Source organism: Heteronotia binoei, chromosome 9 (genome assembly GCF_032191835.1).
Source record: "Heteronotia binoei isolate CCM8104 ecotype False Entrance Well chromosome 9, APGP_CSIRO_Hbin_v1, whole genome shotgun sequence".
NCBI classification, from domain to species: domain Eukaryota; kingdom Metazoa; phylum Chordata; class Lepidosauria; order Squamata; family Gekkonidae; genus Heteronotia; species Heteronotia binoei.
Genome location: NC_083231.1, coordinates 9,313,621 through 9,335,128, shown reverse-complemented (window position 1 = coordinate 9,335,128; position 21,508 = coordinate 9,313,621). Strand labels below are relative to the sequence as shown.

At 47.8% G+C, this 21,508-nt stretch overlaps 1 protein-coding gene across 1 annotated transcript in view; it reads right to left on the bottom strand.

The window, feature by feature from the left end:
* The window catches only part of LGI2 (leucine rich repeat LGI family member 2), a 43,455-nt gene extending 25,142 nt beyond the window's left edge, over nucleotides 1-18,313 (bottom strand). Inside the window, 4 exon segments of the mRNA XM_060247281.1 lie at nucleotides 9,548-9,619; nucleotides 11,263-11,282; nucleotides 11,284-11,616; nucleotides 18,293-18,313. Coding sequence (XP_060103264.1) covers nucleotides 9,548-9,619; nucleotides 11,263-11,282; nucleotides 11,284-11,616; nucleotides 18,293-18,313 — 446 coding nt within the window.
* Nucleotides 18,314-21,508: the final 3,195 nt, after the last annotated feature.

Genomic DNA, 21,508 nt, shown 5'->3' with positions numbered 1-21,508 from the left:
GAGGCCATTCCAGCAGCTGCAAGTGGAGGAGTGGGGAATCAAACCCGGCTCTCCCAGATAAGAGAGCTGTGGCTGACCCAAGGCCATTCCAGCAGCTGCAAGTGGAGGAGTGGGGAATCAAACCCGGTTCTCCCAGATAAGAGAGCTCTGGCTGACCCAAGGCCATTCCAGCAGGTGCAAGTGGAGGGGTGGGGAATCAAACCTGGTTCTCCCAGAGAAGAGAGCTGTGGCTGACCCGAGGCCATTCCAGCAGCTGCAAGGGGAGGAGGGGGGAATCAAACCCGGTTCTCCCAGATAAGAGAGCTGTGGCTGACCCAAGGCCATTCCAGCAGCTGCAAGTGGAGGAGTGGGGAATCAAACCCGGTTCTCCCAGATAAGAGAGCTGTGGCTGACCCGAGGCCATTCCAGCAGCTGCAAGGGGAGGAGGGGGGAATCAAACCCGGTTCTCCCAGATAAGAGAGCTGTGGCTGACCCGAGGCCATTCCAGCAGCTGCAAGTGGAGGAGTGGGGAATCAAACCCGGTTCTCCCAGATAAGAGAGCTGTGGCTGACCCAAGGCCATTCCAGCAGCTGCAAGTGGAGGAGTGGGGAATCAAACCCAGTTCTCCCAGATAAGAGAGCTCTGGGTGACCCAAGGGCATTCCAGCAGCTGCAAGTGGAGGGGTGGGGAATCAAACCTGGTTCTCCCAGAGAAGAGAGCTGTGGCTGACCCGAGGCCATTCCAGCAGCTGCAAGGGGAGGAGGGGGGAATCAAACCCGGTTCTCCCAGATAAGAGAGCTATGGCTGACCCAAGGCCATTCCAGCAGCTGCAAGTGGAGGAGTGGGGAATCAAACCCGGTTCTCCCAGATAATAGTCCGCACACTTAACCACTACACCAAACTGGCTCTCATGCGAGGATACCCCCTTTCCTGCTTGCAAATCCACCGTCCATGCTCAGTTGCCTGCACTACCTGGCATGGTCACCAGGAGCGCCACCACTGTGTGTCACCCACATGCCCTTCCTCAACGATTCTGGGCACCTGTGAGCAGGGGGACGGACAGGTGGCAGGAGAGGTGGGTGGGGGTCAGTGTCAGACAATGTTTCATTGCAGTTAGTTATGCTTTTTGATTGTGTTTAATCCATGCCTACTAACCCTATTGTTTAATAAAATGCTGAGTACTAATACCTGTGCCCTGCAAAAGAACCAGGAGGGGTGGGAAAGGAGGTTGCCAGAACTGCCTTTGAAGTGCAGAATACCAGGCTAGCCGCCTCAGCGCCTCCCGGGCGAGAGCAAGGACACCACCAGGAGGGAGGATGTAACTATCCCCGGTGTAAGATAAGCGGCGTGTGAAAGTAGCAATTGCAGGGACAAATGTAGATTTATTATGAGAAGCAATTTAAAGCCCTAGTCTTTGAAGTATATTCATAAATACCAATGGTTCAGGCTATCTGTTATCAGTTTCAATGAATCCATGTAGAGAGTAACATTGTTGTAATCAATAAAATGAAACTTAGTTTCTAAATCAAGACGACTTTGATCATTTTGGGGACTTCAATGAACCCTTTGCTGACTGTCAGTATCAATGGGCCTCATCAGAAGTCCTGGGCCCTGGTACCTGAGCATATGCTCATGCTGGCCCTGTACACACTTTATACCTTAATAAGAGCTGACTGAAAAAAAACAGAGGGGGGGGGGGAAACCAGTGTCAAATAGATAGACATCATTTAATAACTTGTCAAAAATATTAACACGAACAAGAGACTTTTAGGCCTGGCTGGGGCAGACCAATCAACCTGATGGAAAGATGTTATGTTATTGGATGGAGGAAGGCAGAGCTTTTATTGTAGCAGGAACTCCTTTGCATATTAAGCCACACACCCGATGTAGCTAATCCTCCTGGAGCTTACAGTAGGCCCTGACCTAAGAGCCCTGTAAGCTCTTGGAGGACTGGCTACATCAGAGGTGTGTGGCCTAATATGCAAAGGAGTTCCTGCTACAAAAAGAGTCTTGGAGGAAGGTCACTGTCAGAGTCTACCCGCACTGAGCTACTGAAGGCCCAACAATTGGGCTAGAAAGGCATTGCCAAAGAACAGAGCCTGTCACAAAACGTCCAATTTATGTGCTGTCCAGTTGCAACTGGCTGATGGCGAACCCCAGCACGGAGCTTTCAAGGCAAGTGAGAAGCAGATGTAGTTTGCCGCTGCCTTCCGAGTCTGGAGAGCCTTCCTTGGTCGGCCTTCCAAGAACTGACCCTGCTCAGCTTCTGAGATCTGATCAGATCAGGCTCTACCGTACCATTCCACGTCCCTAGTCCAATTTAGCAAAAGATTATTTTTGTCCCACAAGATTCTTGAGGGAGGGACAATTGACCTGTGTCACCGAAGGTATACTACAAATGTACAAGAACAGCTCCAACCTTCAAGCCGGTAGTTAGGGTCTTCTCCTCAGCTCAGAGTAAAGACATTTTACTCAGTGGCAAAACCCTGAGGCAAGTTAGGATGGAATTTGTTTAACAGTGTTCTGGATAATTATTTGCAGTTGTCACCCTCACCTTTCCTCAGTTAATGTTAAACTTTCCTGAATGGTCAAATGCATTTGGTTGTGTGGGGTTTTTTTTAGGGGGGGTTGATTCTTAAAGTGTGAAAGCTGTCACTTGTGAGGTAAAAGCTTGTTCTGTGCTTCCCCCCAGCCTAACTCAAACATAACGGTGTTTTTAGGCTTCCTATACCCTTCTCCTACCTCGGGTCTCCTATCTGCTCTACAACCACACAGCAGAACCTAAAATAAAATAAAAACAACCAATTTCTGTTTTTATTTCTCCAGAAAGGGTTAAAGGCTCCAAACCCTGAAAGTATGTGCAAGCATAACCTTCCGCTTCACCTGGGCACAAAACATGAGACACACTTAAAGATAAGGAGTTCAACAACGTATTCTGAGGAGACAGATTCACATGGGTAGCTGTATGTTGGACTGAAGCAACAGAACAAAATATGGGCATTCGATGAAATTGCTGAGCAGCCAGGTTAAAACGGATAAAAGGAAGTACTTCTTCACCCAAAGGGTGATTGGCATGTGGAATTCACTGCCACAGGAGGTGGTGGCGGCCACAAGCATAGCCACCTTCAAGAGGGGTTTAGATAAATATATGGAGCAGAGGTCCATCAGTGGCTATTAGCCACAGTGTGTGTGTATATATAAAATTTTTTGCCACTGTGTGACACAGAGTGTTGGACTGGATGGGCCATTGGCCTGATCCAACATGGCTTCTCTTATGTGACACAGAGTGTTGGACTGGAGGGGCCATTGGCCTGATCCAGCATGGCTTCTCTTATGTTCTTATGTGACACAGAGTGTTGGACTGGATGGGCCATTGGCCTGATCCAACATGGCTTCTCTTATGTTCTTATGTGACACAGAGTGTTGGGCTGGATGGGCCATTGGCCTGATCCAACATGGCTTCTCTTACGTTCTTATGTGACACAGAGTGCTGGACTGGATGGGCCATTGGCCTGATCCAACATGGCTTCTCTTATGTTCTTATGTGACACAGAGTGTTGGGCTGGATGGGCCATTGGCCTGATCCAACAGGGCTTCTCTTACGTTCTTATGTGACACAGAGTGCTGGACTGGATGGGCCATTGGCCTGATCCAACATGGCTTCTCTTATGTTCTTATGTGACACAGAGTGTTGGACTGGATGGGCCATTGGCCTAATCCAACATGGCTTCTCTTATGTTCTTATGAGTCCAGTGGCATCTTTAAGACCAACCAAGTTTAATTCTGGCACATTTCTTCAGATACATTAGAAATGTGCATGCACGTGAAATCTTATTTCCAGAATTAAACTTGGTTGGTCTTAAAGGTGCCCCTGAACTCAAACTTTGTTCTGTTCTGAGGAGAGTGAGGGAATATCGGCCAATGAATCCCAGACCAGAGGTACCAGAGGGCCTTTAAATGAAAGCTCAGCCTGTCCCTCAACCCTAAATGACTAAAGAATAAGAACAAATTGTTTGCTTATTTATTTATTTCCGTAGATTTATAGGCCGCCCTTTCCCATAGCGGGCTCAGGGCGGCTTCCAACACAATAAATCAATTTAAAACAGTTAAAACAGTTTAAAATTAAGACAATTAAGTCACAGCTCACATTAGGTGGGGCGGCAAAGATGGTATTAACAGATCGATTCGGCTTGCTTGTCCCACCCTAGGTGTTCAAATCCCGGCTATATTGGTTTCAAAGAAACAGTCCAGTCCAGTTGAGTGTCAGTCTGTTCTGTACACCACACACTGCAAGTCCTTCTTTCCCTGAAGACGCTGAGACTAATGCTATATCCTGAAACCAAGGATTCCCTAACCTGCCCCACTGGCATAGGGTTGCCAGGTGTCCTCCAGCCACTGGTGGAGGGTAGAGTTGCTAGCTCCAGGGTAGGAGACACCAAGAGATTTGGGGGTGGAGAGGACAGGAACCTCAGTGGGATACAAGGCCAGAGTCCACCCTCCAAAGCAGCCATTTTCTCCAAGGGAACTGGTCTCATGTAGTCTGAGTTGTAATTCCAAGGGATCCCCAGCTCCCACCTGGAGGCTGGCGACTCCACAACTGGCAGCTAAGCCCTATCTGAAGAACAATGGCTCCTTAACTCCTTTTTGCTCCAATGAACTCCTTCTCACCTGCTCTGTCAAGGTTCCAAGAACTCAAAAATTTTCAGGAAAAGTCTAGGGCTTTTGTTGCCAAAACCTCCTCCTGCTTCCCTGAATTACAGTGCTTAAAACATTAGCGCTCATTAGTCTTAAATGTGCTTTCTTTGTATTTCTTCCATGGGATCTGGGGAATGGGGCAAAGGAAGCTCTGGCTCTTTCCTTCCTACCCCAGGGGACCAGGAGGGGGAGGAGCCTCAGCCAATAGAAAGAAGAGAGGCTTGGCTCAGTAGCTCTGCTGTGCAACTGGGATAGCCTGGCAAAGCAAGCTCTTCCTTTCTCCCCATCCTCCCAAGGAAGGAGCCTCAGCCAATGGAGAAAATAAAGGTTTTGCTCTGTAGCTCCTGTGCAATTGAGCAAGCCTTGCAAAGCAAGCTGTGATGCAGAAGAAAGCAAGAGAGATGGAGATGGAAGCAGATGACAGCCAGTCGGAGGCCTGATAGGAGCCCTCTGGGGGCCTGATTCGACCCCTGGGCCAGATGTTTGGCACGCCTGAATTACAGGCTTTTAGTGTTATTCCTTAGTCCAGGGGTGTCAAACATGCAGCCCGAGGGCCCAATCAGGCTCCCGGAGGACTCCTATCAGACCCATGAGCATCTCACTGTCATCTGCTTTCTTCTCTCTCTCTTACTTCCTTCTGCATCACAGCTTGCTTTGCCAGGCTTGCTCAAGTGCACAGGAGCTACAGAGCAAAGCCTGTTTTCTCCATTGGCTGACCAGCACATGAAGCAACACGTACCAAAGCTTGCAATGCCCAGTCATTTCATGTTTCCCCCCTTAGGCTCAAAGCATTGACCATGAGATTTCTGTAATCAAAAGTAGGCTTGTAACTTGCACACACACCTGAACGTTATACTCAAGACTGCTACAGCACAGACACTGTCTCCAGATTTTGATGCAATAATTCAGAGTGTCAGGTGCCAGTTACCAAAAACTTAAATAAACAAAATATTGCAAGAGTGCTAATCTTTCAAGCATATTTCAATTTTTTAAAAACTATATTGAGTTGGGTTTGTCTGTGTCCTTTATAAAGTTTATACGTCAGCGACCTGGCATTACGTTTTATGATACACACGCCCTGGCCCAACAAGGTCTCGCTTATGTCAGATCCGGCCCTCATAACAAATGTGTTTGACACCCCTGCCTTAGCCCCCCACCCCCGCAAAGGTTGTCACAAATGAAAGTGTAAACATTTAGAACAAGTACAAATAATAAAAACTGAGCATTACGTACAACTGATTTAATATTTAATCCCATTTAATTTATTGCAGGCAATTAATTTAGTTCCACTTAAAAGTGCAAGCCTGAGCAAAATTACAAGTAAAAGGTAAAGGTAGTCCCCTGTGCAAGCACCAGTAATTTCTGACTCTGGGGTGATGTCGCATCGCAACGTTTTCACGGCAGACTTTTTACGGGGTGGCTTGCCATTGCCTTCCCCAGTCATCTACACTTTCTCCCCAGCAAGCTGGGTACTCCTTTGACCAACCTCGGAAGGATGGAAGGCTGAGTCAACCTTGAGCCGGCTACCTGAACCCAGCTTCTGCCGGGATCGAATTCAGGTCATGAGCAGAAGCTCTGGACTGCAGTACTGCAGCCTTACCACTCTGCGCCATGCGGCTGCTTAAAATTAGAAGACTGTGCTGCATATTCAAGGGTGGGTCTTGAAAAAAAGTCACGCCTCCAAATGTCACGCATCCCTGGGCTGTGCTGCTCCCATTGAGTTGACATCCGTGGTCTCAGACTGGATTACGTCTACACAGGACTGTACCGTATGAACACTAGTACATCAAAGTCAGACAGAATTACTCAATAGCCTGAGGGAAGATGTTCAGTTTAGTGTGCCAGGGGCCAGTCGCTAAATCTCCACACTCCTTTCCAGTTCATTTCTTTCACTTTGGTGAATTCTGTCTTCAACAACTGCAGTTCTGGAAACTTGACCCAACTGTCTTCAAGCGTTTGTGTAGGGGGAGCTGCGTGCATAGAGGGTGAAAGAAGTAGAGCTGGCCTCGTTTTCAGTTTCATGGCTCAGGGGAACTTTGGGCCAAATCATCAAATCGGGTTGTTGTTGGGTCCACCACCCTCCAGTCAATGGGTGTGGGGGTAGCGTTGCAGGATCCAAGACGGGGAAATTCCTCGGGTTTGGGGGTGGAAATTGGTAAGGCAGGGACCTCTGTGGGGTAGAGTGTCCAGAACTCACCCTCCAGAGCAGCCATTTTCTCCAAAAGGGGAACTGATCTCTGTAGTCTGGAGATAAGTTGTAATTCTGGGGGATCCCCAGGTCCCACCTGGAGGCTGGCATCCCTATAACCAATGTTCCCTCTAAGCTGCAGAGTCTTGTGAGCAACAATTCTACTTTGTGAGCGACTGGCATTAAAGTTGTGAGCTGCTGCATGACTTAAGCGTACTCTGGGGTCATCTTTCCTGAGCTAAGACAAAAATGTGTGAGCTGGAGGCTAAAAATCTGTGAGCTCGCTCACGCTAACTCAGATTAGAGGGAACACTGCCTATAGTCTGTATTAGTTGTTACGGAGAAGGGAAAGTTCCTATGTTCGGTTAAAGTTATCAAAATTCAGTAGAAATTCTAGCACTGGGCCTCATTCTTTCTACATACAGGTTACACCCTGGCCTGTATGTAGAAAGAATTAGGGTGATCAAGGCCAGGAGATGAAGGAGGAGGAGACTGGATTTATACCCCACCCTTCACCTGGAGTCTCAGAGGAGCTTAGAATTGCCTTTCCCTTCCCCTCCCCACAACCAACACCCTGTGGGGTAGGTGGGGCTGAGAGAGCTCTGAGAGAGCTGCTCTTGAGAGAACAGCTCTGAGAGAACAACTCTGAGAGAACCCAAGGTCAGCTGCATGTAGAGAAGTGGAGAATCAAACCCAGTACTCCAGATTAGAGTCTACCACTTCTAACCATTACACCAAACTAGCTGTCCCCAAACAAGAACAACGTGGAGATGGAGAACTTTTTGAGAGCTGTGAAGTGGTTCTGTTGGGCCAAGGCTGTGATGGAGAGATTGCTCCACTGTGCTAGAGAAACACAGGATAGTAACGTGGTAGACTAGACTAGAAGGACCAGTTTCTTGGAACAACAACGCAACATCCATTCCCCAAACCCATTTTAAATCAGTTTCTGTACATTCCAATCAGGAGACCCTTCTACATTGTCATGTGTCACTGGGACAACAGTGTGAGGGCTTCTAGTGTCCTGGCCCCAATGGTGGACCTCCTGATGGCACCTGGGGTTTTTTGGCCACTGTGTGACACAGAGTGTTGGACTGGATGGTCCACTGGCCTGATCCAACATGGCTTCTCTTATGTTCTTATGTGACACAGAGTGTTGGACTGGATGGTCCATTGGCCTGATCCAACATGGCTTCTCTTATGTTCTTATGTGACAGAATGTTGGACTGGATGGTCCATTGGCCTGATCCAACAGGGCTTCTCTTATGTTCTTATGTGACACAGAGTGTTGGACTGGATGGTCCATTGGCCTGATCCAACATGGCTTCTCTTATGTTCTTATGTGACACAGAGTGTTGGACTGGATGGGCCATTGGCCTGATCCAACATGGCTTCTCTTATGTTCTTAAGAGCAGAGGTCCATGAGTGGCTATAAGCCACAGCGTATCTTTTTAAAATCTGTCTGGGACAGTGATAATCTGTATTCTTAGTGCTTGGGAGGGGAGCAACAGTGGGAGGGCTTCTAGCCCCACTGGTGGACCTCCTGATGGGCACCTGGGTTTTTTTGGCCGCTGTGTGACACAGGGTGTTGGACTGGATGGGCCATTGGCATGATCCAACATGACTTCTCTTATGTTCTTATTATTCTAATAAAACGTAATGTGTTCTTGGTGTTTTGCATTTGATTTCTGGACTTAGCACTTAACAGCTTCATCATAATCCATATTGCCATAAACTTGGACAGAACATCTGAGCAAAAAAAAAAAAAACTTGGGAAAAAAATGTCAAATAACTAGGGATCCCTATGATGTGTTGCTCCTGCTGCCCCTACAATCCAATGGGCATTACAGACATCATTTTATAATTTCTTGCCAAAAAACCAGGTTGTTCTCAAGGGAATTCCAACAGAGGAAACACAAACAGATCCCTTCCTTCTCAGCTTTTCAATTTGACCCACTAAGAAGAATTGCAGAGTTATACCCTGCCCTTCTCACAGAATCAGAGACTCAGAGCGGCTTACAATCTCCTTTATCGTCTTCCCCCACAACAGACACCCTGCGAGGTGGGTGGGGCTGAGAGAGCTTTCACAGAAGCTGCCCTTTCAAGGACAACTCCTACGAGAGCTATGGCTGACCCAAGGCTATTCCAGCAGCTGCAAGTGGAGGACTGGGGAATCAAACCTGGTTCTTCCAGATAAGAGAGCTATGGCTGACCCAAGGCCATTCCAGCAGCTGCAAGTGGAGGACTGGGGAATCAAACCTGGTTCTTCCAGATAAGAGAGCTATGGCTGACCCAAGGCCATTCCAGCAGCTGCAAGTGGAGGACTGGGGAATCAAACCTGGTTCTCCCAGATAAGAGAGCTATGGCTGACTCAAGGCCATTCCAGCAGCTGCAAGTGGAGGACTGGGGAATCAAACCTGGTTCTCCCAGATAAGAGTCCACGCACTTAACCATTACACCAAACTGGCTAATCTGGTCTTTGGTTGGGGCTACCCTCTCAGGTTTTCTCTGGATATAGAACTTAACCCACTTATCACACCCTTTTGTGCTAGCGAGCAAGGGACTGAAAGGGGACATTCCGTTCACCAGTGTGCGATTTGAAAAGAGCTGTTCTGAAATCCAATCATGCTTCCCCTCTGGGGATGAACTTGAATCCAATCCCTTAAGTTAGAAGAATGCCATACTTACAGCAACTGGAGGGAAGGCAGATGAGAAAACATTCTTTCTCTGATTTCGGAAAAGGTTCCATTTACCAAGCTCCTGATTGGGGGAGAAAAAGGGAACAGGGCAGGGAAAAAATCCAGAGGAACTTATCAGCACATTGCTGTCTGCACCATCATCACCCGTGGTGAAGAGCGTTGGAGTCTCCTCTCCCAATAAAGATCCATTCCTCACCTTTTTCTGCACACTACAGATGCCATCCCTCCACCACCACCCAGAGGCACACCTGTCCCTCTATGTAGTTGTTGTTTTTCTGTCAAATCAGGAAGACTGACGACAACCTCCATAAGGCAAGAGCCATTCAGAGGTGGTGTGCCCTTGCCTACAGCCGTGTGACCGCCCCATTCCACCCGACCCCACCCCCCGCATTCCTTGGAGGTCTCCCATCCAAATATTGACCAGGACGGCCCTGCTTAGTTTCCGAGATCTGAGAAGAGCAAGCTTCCCTGGGCCATCCAAGTCATCGATCCTTTCCCAGGTATTTCAACCTCCTTTTTCCCCAACAGCAAAAAAAGATTTCCTTTGTTCGACCCTTTGTTTTGGATGGATGGATGGATGGATGGATGGATGGATGGATGGATGGATGGATGAATGGATGGATGGGAGGAAGGAAGGAAGGGAGGAAGGAAGGAAGGAAGGAAGGAAGGAAGGAAGGAAGGAAGGAAGGAAGGAAGGAAGGAAGGAAGGGAGGGAGGGAGGGAGGGAGGGAGGGAGGGAGGGAGGAAGGAAGGAAGGAAGGAAGGAAGGAAGGAAGGAAGGAAGGAAGGAAGGAAGGAAGGAAGGAAGGAAGGAAGGAAGGAAGGAAGGAAGGAAGGATTTGGGAACAGGAAAGGGGGCATGCAGGTGGGGGTGGAAGGGAAAAGATGAGTGGCTATATATTGCTTAATGAACTTGAATGGGAAGGAAGGAAGAAAGGGAGGGAGGAAGGGAGAAAGAGAAAGAGAGAGAGAGAGAGAGAAAAGAAAGAAAGAAAGAAAGAAAGAAAGAAAGAAAGAAAGAGAGAAAGAAAGAAAGAAAGAAAGAAAGAAAGAAAGAAAGAAAGAAAGAAAGAAAGAAAGAAAAGAAAGAAAGAAAGAAAGAAAGAAAGGAAAGAAAGAAAGAAAGAAAGAAAGAAAGAAAGGATTTAGGAACAGGAAAGGGGGCATGCAGGTGTGGGTGGAAGGGGAAAACATGAGTGGCTATATATTGCTTAATGAACTTGAATGGGAAGGAAGGGAGGGAGGGAGAAAGAGAAAGAAAGAAAGAAAGAAAGAAAGAAAGAAAGAAAGAAAGAAAGAAAGAAAGGATGGATTTTAAAGCTTAGTCGATTAGTTGGTGTTTTTTTTAAAAATCCTTCCTTTGCAAATCCAGCCAAGCCACTCTGGAGTTGCAGCCCACCGGGGGAGGGGGGGGGGGGTGCCAAGGCGGTTCGCGCCAGCTCATGAACCATCCCGACGCAAACGATCCTTTTGACACCCAAAAGGACTTGACCGTGGTCATTTCGCCACAATCTCGCAAACCGGCTGAGATTTGTGTTGTTGGGGGGGGGGGGGGGTTGCCCCATTCCCTCCCCCCGCCGCCCTTCTTTCCCGGCGGCCCCTCTCCTCCTTCCCAAAGCCCCCCCGCAGCCAGCCCCCCCCCCGGGGCAGCAAGTGCCCTCCCTCCCTCCCTCCCGTCCCGGGGCCCGGAGCCCGGAGCCTTACAGGGAGCTGATGTCGCCGGGGGACGAGGCGGGGCACGCTGGCCGAGCCCACGCAGATGATGGAGTCCTTGGTGCAGCTGCATGTGGCCGGGCAGCGGAGCGCCTTCCGCCCCTGGGCGCCGCCGGCAAGCAGGCAGGCGGCCGCCAGCAAGAGCCCCCAGGAGCCCCGCGGGCCGCCCATGCCGCCGCCGCCTCCTCGTCTGCCCCCCTGGGCCCGGCGCGCTGGGCCTGGGCGCGGCGGCGGCTGCAGCTGCTGCTGTTGCTCCCGAGGAGGCTGGACGTGGAAGGGGCGCCAGGCTGCTGCATGCTGCTCCCGCCGCCGCCGCTGCACCCGCTGCCTCCTCGCTCTGGCGGCCTGCGCGGGAGAGGCAGCGAGCAGCAGTCTTGCTGCGGCAGGAGGGAGCCCGGCGGGCGCGCTCCTCCGCCGCCGGCCTTTGGCCCTCCGGCGCTGGCAGCGGCGCTTCCCTGCGCACCCCCAACACACACACACACACACACACCCCGCCTCCTGCACAAGGAAGACTAGAGCCCGAGCTCCAGAGCAAGTAAAGAAGTTAAACACACACACACAGCACTCTGTTTTACTGCAAAGGAACTTCAGGAACAGAATGCACAGGGAAATGGCTGAAAGGCAAATTATTATGGAACTTGGGACGCGCCTCCCCAGGACTGAACAGGGATATTGGGTTTGTTTTTTTTCTCCCCAGGACTGAACAGGGATATTGGGTTTGTTTTTTCTCCCCAGGACTGAACAGGGATATTGGGTTTGTTTTTTTCTCCCCAGGACTGAACAGGGATATTGGGTTTGTTTTTTTCTCCCCAGGACTGAACAGGGATATTGGGTTTGTTTTTTTCTCCCCAGGACTGAACAGGGATATTGGGTTTGTTTTTTTCTCCCCAGGACTGAACAGGGATATTGGGTTTGTTTTTTTCTCCCCAGGACTGAACAGGGATATTGGGTTTGTTTTTTTCTCCCCAGGACTGAACAGGGATATTGGGTTTGTTTTTTCTCCCCAGGACTGAACAGGGATATTGGGGGTTTTTTTTTCTCCCCAGGACTGAACAGGGATATTGGGTTTGTTTTTTCTCCCCAGGACTGAACAGGGATATTGGGTTTGTTTTTTTCTCCCCAGGACTGAACAGGGATATTGGGTTTGTTTTTTTCTCCCCAGGACTGAACAGGGATATTGGGTTTGTTTTTTTCTCCCCAGGACTGAACAGGGATATTGGGTTTGTTTTTTCTCCCCAGGACTGAACAGGGATATTGGGTTTGTTTTTTCTCCCCAGGACTGAACAGGGATATTGGGTTTGTTTTTTTCTCCCCAGGACTGAACAGGGATATTGGGTTTGTTTTTTCTCCCCAGGACTGAACAGGGATATTGGGTTTGTTTTTTTTATATCTCGTTACAGATGCTAAACCCACTCTCACGGAATATAGCTATGCAGCCGCAGTATTCCAATGTATTTCTCTTTTACCACAGTGGATCTGAAGAATTTTTTTGTACCGACAGACTCAAAATAGGGAGAGCCAGTTTGGTGTAGTGGTTAAGTGTGCGGACTCTTGTTTGGGAGAACCGGGTTTGATTCCCCACTCCTCCACTTGCACCTGCTAGTATGGCCTTGGGTGAGCCATTGCTCTGGCAGAGGTTGTCCATGAAAAGGCAGCTGCTGTGAGAGCCCTCTCCAGCCCCACCCACCTCACAGGGTGTCTGTTGTGGGGGAGGAAGGTAAAGGAGATTGTGAGCTGCTCTGAGACTTTTCAGAGTGGAGGGCGGAATATAAATCCAATATCTTCTTCTTCTTCTATTCTTTTTTTTTAATGGCAAACTAGAATGATGCTTACATGTTAAATAGTAAATTAGGTGGACCAGAATATCGCTGCCCAATGTATTTCTCTTTTAGCTGTATTGATATACAAGGAAGAATGGATCCCAAGCTCCAGAGCCAGAAAAGAAGTTAAACACACACACAAACACGCACACTGTTTTACTGCAAAGGAACTTCAAGAACAGAATGGAGAGGAAAATAGCTGAATGACAAGTTGTTATGGAACTTGGGACACACGCCTCCCCAGGACTGAACAGGGATATTGGTTTTTTTTATCTTATTACAGATGCTAAACCCACTGTCACGGAGTAGAGCTATATAGCCACAGTAATCCAACGTATTTCTCTTTTAGGATAGTGGATCAGAATAATTTTTTGTATTGACAGACTCAAAATAGGGATATTGGCTGTTTATCTCATTGCATATACTTAACCTATTTTCAATATATTTTATTGTATTCTTTTTTTCTAATGGCAAACTAGAATGATGCTTACATGTTAAATAGTAAATTAGGTGGACAAGAATATCGCTACCCACACACACGGCCCAGGCCGACATGGCTCGGCCCGACAATGTCTCATTTATGTCAGATAGATCCAAGTATTCCAGTGTATTTCTCTTTTAGAGTAGTGTATCAGAATGATTTTTTGTATTGATATACTCAAAATAGGAATATTGGCTGTTTGTCTGATTGCATATACTTAACCCATTTTCATTATATTTTATTGTATTCTTTTTTTTCTATGGCAAACTAGAATGATGCTTACATGCTAAATAGTAAATTAGGTGGACAAGAATATCACTATCCAATGTATTTCTCTTTTAGCTGTATTGACATACTCAGATAGGGATATTGGCTGTTTATCTCATTACGTATACTAAACCCATCTTCCACTATATTTTAATGTATTTTTCTTCTAATTGCAAACTATATGTATGTTACATGTTAAAAGGTCAATTAGTTGCATGGGAAGAACATCTGACAAAGAAATGTCCTCTTTTTGGCCCAGGCTTATACAATAGAGCAGGGATGGCGAACCTTTTAGAGACCCGAGTGTCCAAACTGCAGCCCAAAACCCATTTATTTATCGCAAAGTGCCAACACGGCAATTTAACCTGAATACTGAGGTTTTTGTTTAGAAAACGGGCAGCGGGAAGAGCAGGGGAAACAAAAATGTAAGGCGGGGAAAGCGGGAGAGGCAAAAACAGGTGGTGGGGAGAGCAGGAGAGGTGAAAACGGGTGGCGGGGAGAGCGGGAGAGGTGAAAACGGGCGGCGGGGAGAGCGGGAGAGGTGAAAACAGGCGGTGGGGAGAGTGGGAGAGGTGAAAACGGACGGCGGGGAGAGCGGGAGAGGCGAAAACAGGCGGTGGGGAGAGTGGGAGAGGTGAAAACGGGCGGCGGGGAGGGCGGGAGAGGTGAAAACGGGCGGCGGGGAGAGCGGGAGAGGCGAAAACAGGCGGTGGGGAGAGTGGGAGAGGTGAAAACGGGTGGTGGGGAGAGCGGGAGAGGTGAAAACGGGCGGCGGGGAGAGCGGGAGAGGCGAAAACAGGTGGTGGGGAGAGTGGGAGAGGTGAAAACGGACGGCGGGGAGAGCGGGAGAGGCGAAAACAGGCGGTGGGGAGAGTGGGAGAGACGAAAACAGGTGACTGGGAGAGCAGGGGAAGTGAAAACAGGTGACTGGGAGAGCAGGGGAAGTGAAAACGGGTGACTGGGAGAGCAGGGGAAGTGAAAATGGGCAGCGGAGAGAGTGGGAGAGGCGAAAACGGGCAACGGCGCGTGTGCCTACTCTGGCACCCATGCCATAGGTTTGCCACCACTGCAGTAGAGTGATTGACAGACATTCTCACATTTTGACATATACTGTTTTATTGCTTTCTCATACTCACGCTACCCAGATCAAAGGTTTGCTCAATTTGTCAATTTTACTATTCTGTTATTGGATCTTAAATTTGTACCATTTTGCATTCTAAACCACTGCCTACCAGCTCTATGTAGCTCTGCTCACTGTACCTGATTCCTTGTCTGATGAAATGTGCTTGGAGCATACAAAAACTTACGTTCTGAATAAAACTTTGTTGGTCCTAAAGGTGCACTTCACTCTTTGTTCTACTGCTTCAGACCAACACGCCTGCCCACTTGGATCTACACACAAACACACACACTGTTTTACTGCAAAGGAACTTCAAGTACAGAATGGAGAAGGAAATGGTTGAATGACAAATTATTATGAAACTTGGAACAAACACCTCCCCGGGACTGAACAGGGATATTGTTTTTTTTTATCTTATTACAGATGCTAAACCCACTCTCACGGAGTATAGTTATGTAGCCACAGTATTCCAGTGCATTTCTCTTTTAGGCTGGTGGATCAGAATAATTTTTTGTATTGACAGTCAAAATAGGGATATTGGCTGTTTATCTCATGACATATACTTAACCCATCTTCCACTATATTTTAATGTATTTTCCTCCTAATGGCAAACTATATGTATGTTACGTGTAAATTAGTTGGATAGGGAAAATTAGTTGGATAGGGAAAATGTCTGAAATGTCCAGGCTTATAAACAATGGAGTGATTAGCAGACATTCTCACATTTTGACATGGTATTGTTTTATTGGTTTCTCACGCTCATGCTACCCAGATCAGAGGTTTGCTCAATTCGTTAATTTTACTATTCTGTCATAGGATCTTAAATTTGTACCATTTTGCACTCTAAACCACTGCCTACCAGCGATATGTAGCTCTGCTCACTATACCTGATTCCTCGTCTGATGAACGAAAGCTGACATTCTGAATAAAACTTTGTTGGTCTTAAAGGTGAAACTTGACTTCTACTCTTGCACACAGGCCCTAGATCAAGGATGTCAAACATGCGGCCTGAGGGCCAGATCATGCCCCCAGAGGGTTCCTATGAGGTCCGTGAGCAAGTCTGCTTTCTTCTCCTTCTCTCTTGCTTCTTTCTATATCACAGTTTGCTTTGCCAGGCTTGCTCACTTGCACAGGAGTTACAGATCAAAGCCCCCTTTCCTTCCATTGGCTGTGGCTCCGCCCCCTCACCGCCTGGAGAAGGAGGGAAAGAGCTAGAGTTTCCTTTGCCCAGTTCCCTCGATCGCACAGGAGAGATACACATTTTTAAATTGTGTTTGTCAGTGTCTCTTATAAAGTTTATATCACAGCTACTTTTTTGACACACATGGCCCGGCCCGACAGAATTTATGGGGGGGGGCGGCGGAGGGAAATGTCTGCTGGGCACTCCATTATACCTTAAGGAGACTGATTCCCATAGGGTATAATAGAGAATTGATCCATGGGTTTTTTGAGATAGAGGCACCAAATTTGCAGCATAGCATCCAATGCCTCTCCTCAAAAGACCCTCCAATTTCCAAAAAGATTGGACCAGGGAGTCCAATTCTATGAGCCGCAAAAGAAGGTGCCCCTATCCTTCATTATTTCCAATGGAGGGAAGGCATTTAAAAGATGTGCGGTCCCTTTAAATGTGATGGCCAGAACTCCCATTGGAGTTCAATTATGCTTGTCACAACCTTGCTCCTGGCTCCACCCCTTATGTCTCCTGGCTCCACCTCCAAAGTCTCCTGGCTCCACCCCCAATGTCCCCAGACATTTCTTGAATTGGACCTGGCACCCCTAAAATAATCAGAACCCCAAACACGACAGACGCACTCGCAAAATTCATGTTCTACAACCATTAAAACATCAGTCCAACAAAACTGGAACAATCTCAGTGCACAGCTGGGTCAGAACTCATTCAAACAGGGATAAACATATAGGTGGAGCTGGACTGCTGATACCTTGGTTCTGTTCAGGGCTATACAAGCCAAAGCCAGCGCTTTGAAATGGACCCAGAAATGAACTGGCAGTCAGCGAAGTCATGGCAGGTCTCCAGTGAGACACTTAGAGCTGCCTTCCGAGCCAACTGAAATGTCTGGATGTTCTTCAAAGACAGCCCTGCATATGGCATCTTACAGTAATCAAATATAGATGCCAGGTCTACCTTCTCCACCAGACAGTCGCTGCCAGACAAACAGAGCCAGGCCTGGCTTTTTTAGCAGCAACGATGGATCCAGAGACGTTCCCTCAACTGCAAACCTGATCCTTCGAGGGGAGTGTGACTTTGTCCAGAACTCATTATATTTCTGTCCCCATCTTAGCTTTATCGCTGATCCACCCCCATTCAGGCTTGTCTGGATTAAGCTTCAGTTTGTTCATTCACCTTTGGCCCTCTGTTGATTCCGGGCATCAGTTCAAGAATTCCACCTCCATCCTAGAATCATGCACACAGCTCCAAACGGCTTCCCCAGTAGGTTCATTCATCTGGATCCAACAGCACAGGAAACGAGGTGAAATTTTGCAGCATGTTAAGTGTCAATGAACAAGGCATAAAGCTCCTAGCTCCAACTAAGAGCTATCTCCCAAGATGGACCAGAGCCATGGCTAAATGCTGTCTTCTAACCCCATCCCAGCTGGGCAGTCTAGAAAGCAGTATTAAGTAGTGAAGTCCAGGGGATCCAACTGAGAAAAGAGTTGTCCTGTTGCCTGCCAATCATCACAAACAGCCACCAGATAAGGAAGTGAGAGCTTTCTGGCTTGGAAAACAGACTGTTTCTGTGGGGCAAATCTGTTTCCACTTGCTGTGCCTTGTGAATTCAGTTCTTGATGGCAAGTAACAGTTGTGAAATTTAGGAGTCAAGTAGCACCTTTAAGACCAGGGGTGGCCAAACTTGCTTAACGTAAGAGCTACATAGAATATCAGATGTTTGAGAGTTGAAAGACAGGAAGGAAGGAAGGAAGGAAGGAAGGAAGGAAGGAAGGAAGGAAGGAAGGAAGGAAGGAAGGAAGGAAGGAAGGAAGGAAGGAAGGAAGGAAGGAAGGAAGGAAGGAAGGAAGCTGGGTGTGGAGGTGGAAAGAAAGCAACTTTAACTCTAAATGCATTTTCCAAGCCACCAGGTGGCTTGGCTTGAACAAGTGATTTAAAGAGAGAAATGCCTTCTCCAAGCCAGCTGACTGTCAAGCATGATATTTCTGAGTATTAATTTAGTATGCATTTGGTATTCATACTTCCTCCCTCCTCCTGCCTACTATCCCTCTTTTCTGAATAAAGATCTCTCTTCAAAGCTCCCCCACCTGTGGACTCTCAAGGATGCAGGATATGCAAGTAATCTTCCTACTGAAAAGTAGAAGTACCTCCCCCGAGTTCCCATACATATCAGCAAGTCAGGAATGTGTAGAAACCGAGAGATGTTATAGTATCCAAATGGTTAGTTGACAGTATGCTTTGAACCTTTTATGCCATTTACATCTGTATGTTATGTTTTGAAGCTATCTGAACTTTGTCTTTGAAGTAGCCTTTAGGATGCCATGCTCTGTAACATTCTGTATCACTTCCAAGGTATCGTTCCTTGGGCAAGTATTGGATTATCAATAAAATGAGTCTTTGATTTAAAACAATAGCTCAATTATTCGAAATACCGATGCTTGACATTTTGGAAGTGATCCTTTTTGGGATTCTAACCGACCTGGCAACTTTCTAACCGTATGGCGGAGAGAACACCAGATAACGGCAGACTCCCTACATCCCCTGAGAGGAGACGAAGAGGACGCAGAGAGGAGGAAACCGGAGTAAGGACCCCTCCGTGGCATATCCTAGATGCCCGTAAAGCAGCAGGGAAAGGGTCCCCCCTGCATATCCAACAACTCCTCATCACACCCCAGGACTGGGCGCCCAGAACCTCCACCACACTCATGGATGAGGCACCGGCACGAAGAGGCAATCTTGGCGCGGCCATCACAGAGGGTGAGAGTGACGAGCGAGAGTAGCCAAGACGGCGTATGAGCTGGGGGCGGTGGAGATCGCAATGAATCCCGATCGGACAAGGGAGAAGAGTACGACGACCCTAACCCTCCATGCCCAGACAATGATGACAACGGCCCCGAGCCTGAGGGTAGTGGGTTTGTTCAAATGTTGAGGAGCAAGATGGCCAAAATGGCAAAGTGCTTACGGGAGGAGATGCAAGCTAACACCACCTTCATGGCGCAAGAGATGAGATGGCAGCTGGAGAAGGTACTACCTCTAGTACACCCGAGAGGGACTCAACCACCCCCTCCCGGGAGACAGCCAGCAGCACCATAGCCTCCGTTGTCCCCATTGAAAGTGGCATCCGGCTCCGAATCTCAGAGTCTCAAAGTGGTCACAGTCTTCTTCACCTTCTTCCCCAACAACAGACACCCTGTGAAGTGGGTGGGGCTGAGAGAGCTCTCCCAGAAGCTGCCCTTTCGAGGACAACTCTGCAAGAGTTATGGCTGACCCAGGGCCATTCCAGCAGCTGCAAGTGGAGGAGTGAGGAATCAAACCCGATTCTTCCAGATAAGAGTCCACGCATTGAGTGGAGACTGTCTGGAAATGTATCCGCTCATGAACCACCACGAACAGCTTGAAAATTCATGGGAAGTTTGTAGGGTTGCCAGGTCCAATTCAAGAAATATCTAGGGACTTTGGGGGTGGAGCCAGGAGACTTTGGTGTGGAGCCAGTAAGCACTGGGGTGTAGCCAGGAGCAAGATTGTGACAGGCACAATTGAATTCCAATGGGAGTTCTGTCCATCACATTTAAAGGGACCGCACACCTTTTAAAATGCCTTCCCTCCATTAGAAATAATGAAGGATAGTTGCACCTTCTTTGGTGACTCATAGAATTGGACCCCTTGGTCCAATCCTTTTGAAACTTGGAGGGTATTTTGGGGAGAGGTACTACATGCTATGCTGCAAATTTGGTACCTCTATCTCAAAAAAACAGCCCCCCCCGAGCCCCAGATATCCATGGATCAATTCTTCATTATACCCTATGGGAATCGGCCTCCTTAGCCTAGGGAATAATTGAGTGCCCAGCAGACATTTCCCTCTTCCCCTTCCCTGCTTTCTGATGACCCTGAATGGAGGAAGGCCCTCCAAACTAGGGGATCCCCTGTCCCCAACTGGGGATTGGCAACCCTAGAAGTTTGTGCAGGTCACCCTGCCACGAACTTGACTTCGCAAAGCACAAACTGCCCAAAATTCTTTGCAAACTTTAGTTCATGAGCTGGCTCATGCCTCTCTCTATTGGGGACCAAATACCAGAATGAGCACCTGATGTGCCCTGTGGGTTAGGCAGATACGGGCTGTGAAAATTAGAAGATTTAACTCATTTGTTATGAGGGCCGGATCTGACATAAATGAGACCTTGTCGGGCCGGGCCATGTTGGGTTGGGCCGAGCCATGTCCGGCCAGGCCATGTGTGTACCTAATTAAGATTAGGTAGCAGAGAGATAAATTTTATAAATTTATATAAAGAACACAGTGATCAGGCAGGCAAAAAGGGACTATGAGGAGCATATTGCAAAAAAAAAAAAATAAATAAAGACCAACAATAAAAATTTCTTCAACTATATTAGAAGCAGGAAACCAGCCAGGGAGGCAGTGGGGCCCTTGGATGACCAAGGGGTAAAAGGATTAGTGAAGGAGGATAGGGAAATGGCTGAGAAGCTGAATGCATTTTTTGCCTCTGTCTTCATTGTGGAAGATGAGAAGTGTTTGCCCACTCCAGAACCACTAATTTTGGAAGGGGTGTTGAAAGACCTGAGTCAGATTGAGGTGACAAGAGAGGAGGTCCTACAACTGATTGACGAATTAAAAACTAATGTCATCAGGTCTGGATGGCATACATCCAAGGGTTCTGAAAGAACTCAAAGGTGAACTGCTGGATCTCCTGACAAAAATATGTAATCTTTCATTGAAATCTGCCTCCGTTCCTGAGGACTGGAAGGTAGCAAATGTCACCCCCATCTTTAAAAAGGGTTCCAGAGGAGATCCAGGAAACTACAGGACAGTCAGTCTGACTTAAATACCGGGAAAGTTGATAGCAACCATGATCAAGGACAGAATGAGTAGGCACATTGATGAACACAAGTTATTGAGGAAGACTCAGCATGGGTTCTGTAAGGGAAGATCTTGCCTCACTAACCTGTTACAGTTCTTTGAGGGGGTGAACAAACATGTGGACAAAGGGGACACAATAGATGTTTTTTACCTTGACTTCCAGAAAGCTTTCGATAAAGTTCCTCATCAAAGGCTCCTTAGTAAGCTCGAGAGTCATGGAGTAAAAGGACAGATCCTCTTGCTAATTAATAGGAAGCAGAGAGTGAGTATAAATGGGCAGTCTTTGCAGTAGAGGACAGTAAGCAGTGGGGTGCCGCAGGGCTCAGTACTGGGTCCCATGCTCTTTAACTTGTTCATTAATGATTTGCAGTTGGGAGTAAGCAATGAAGTGGCCAAGTTTGTAGATGACACTAAATTGTTCAGGGTGGTGAGAACCAGAGAGGATTGTGAGGCACTCCAAAGGGATCTGTTGAGGCTGGGTGAGTGGGCG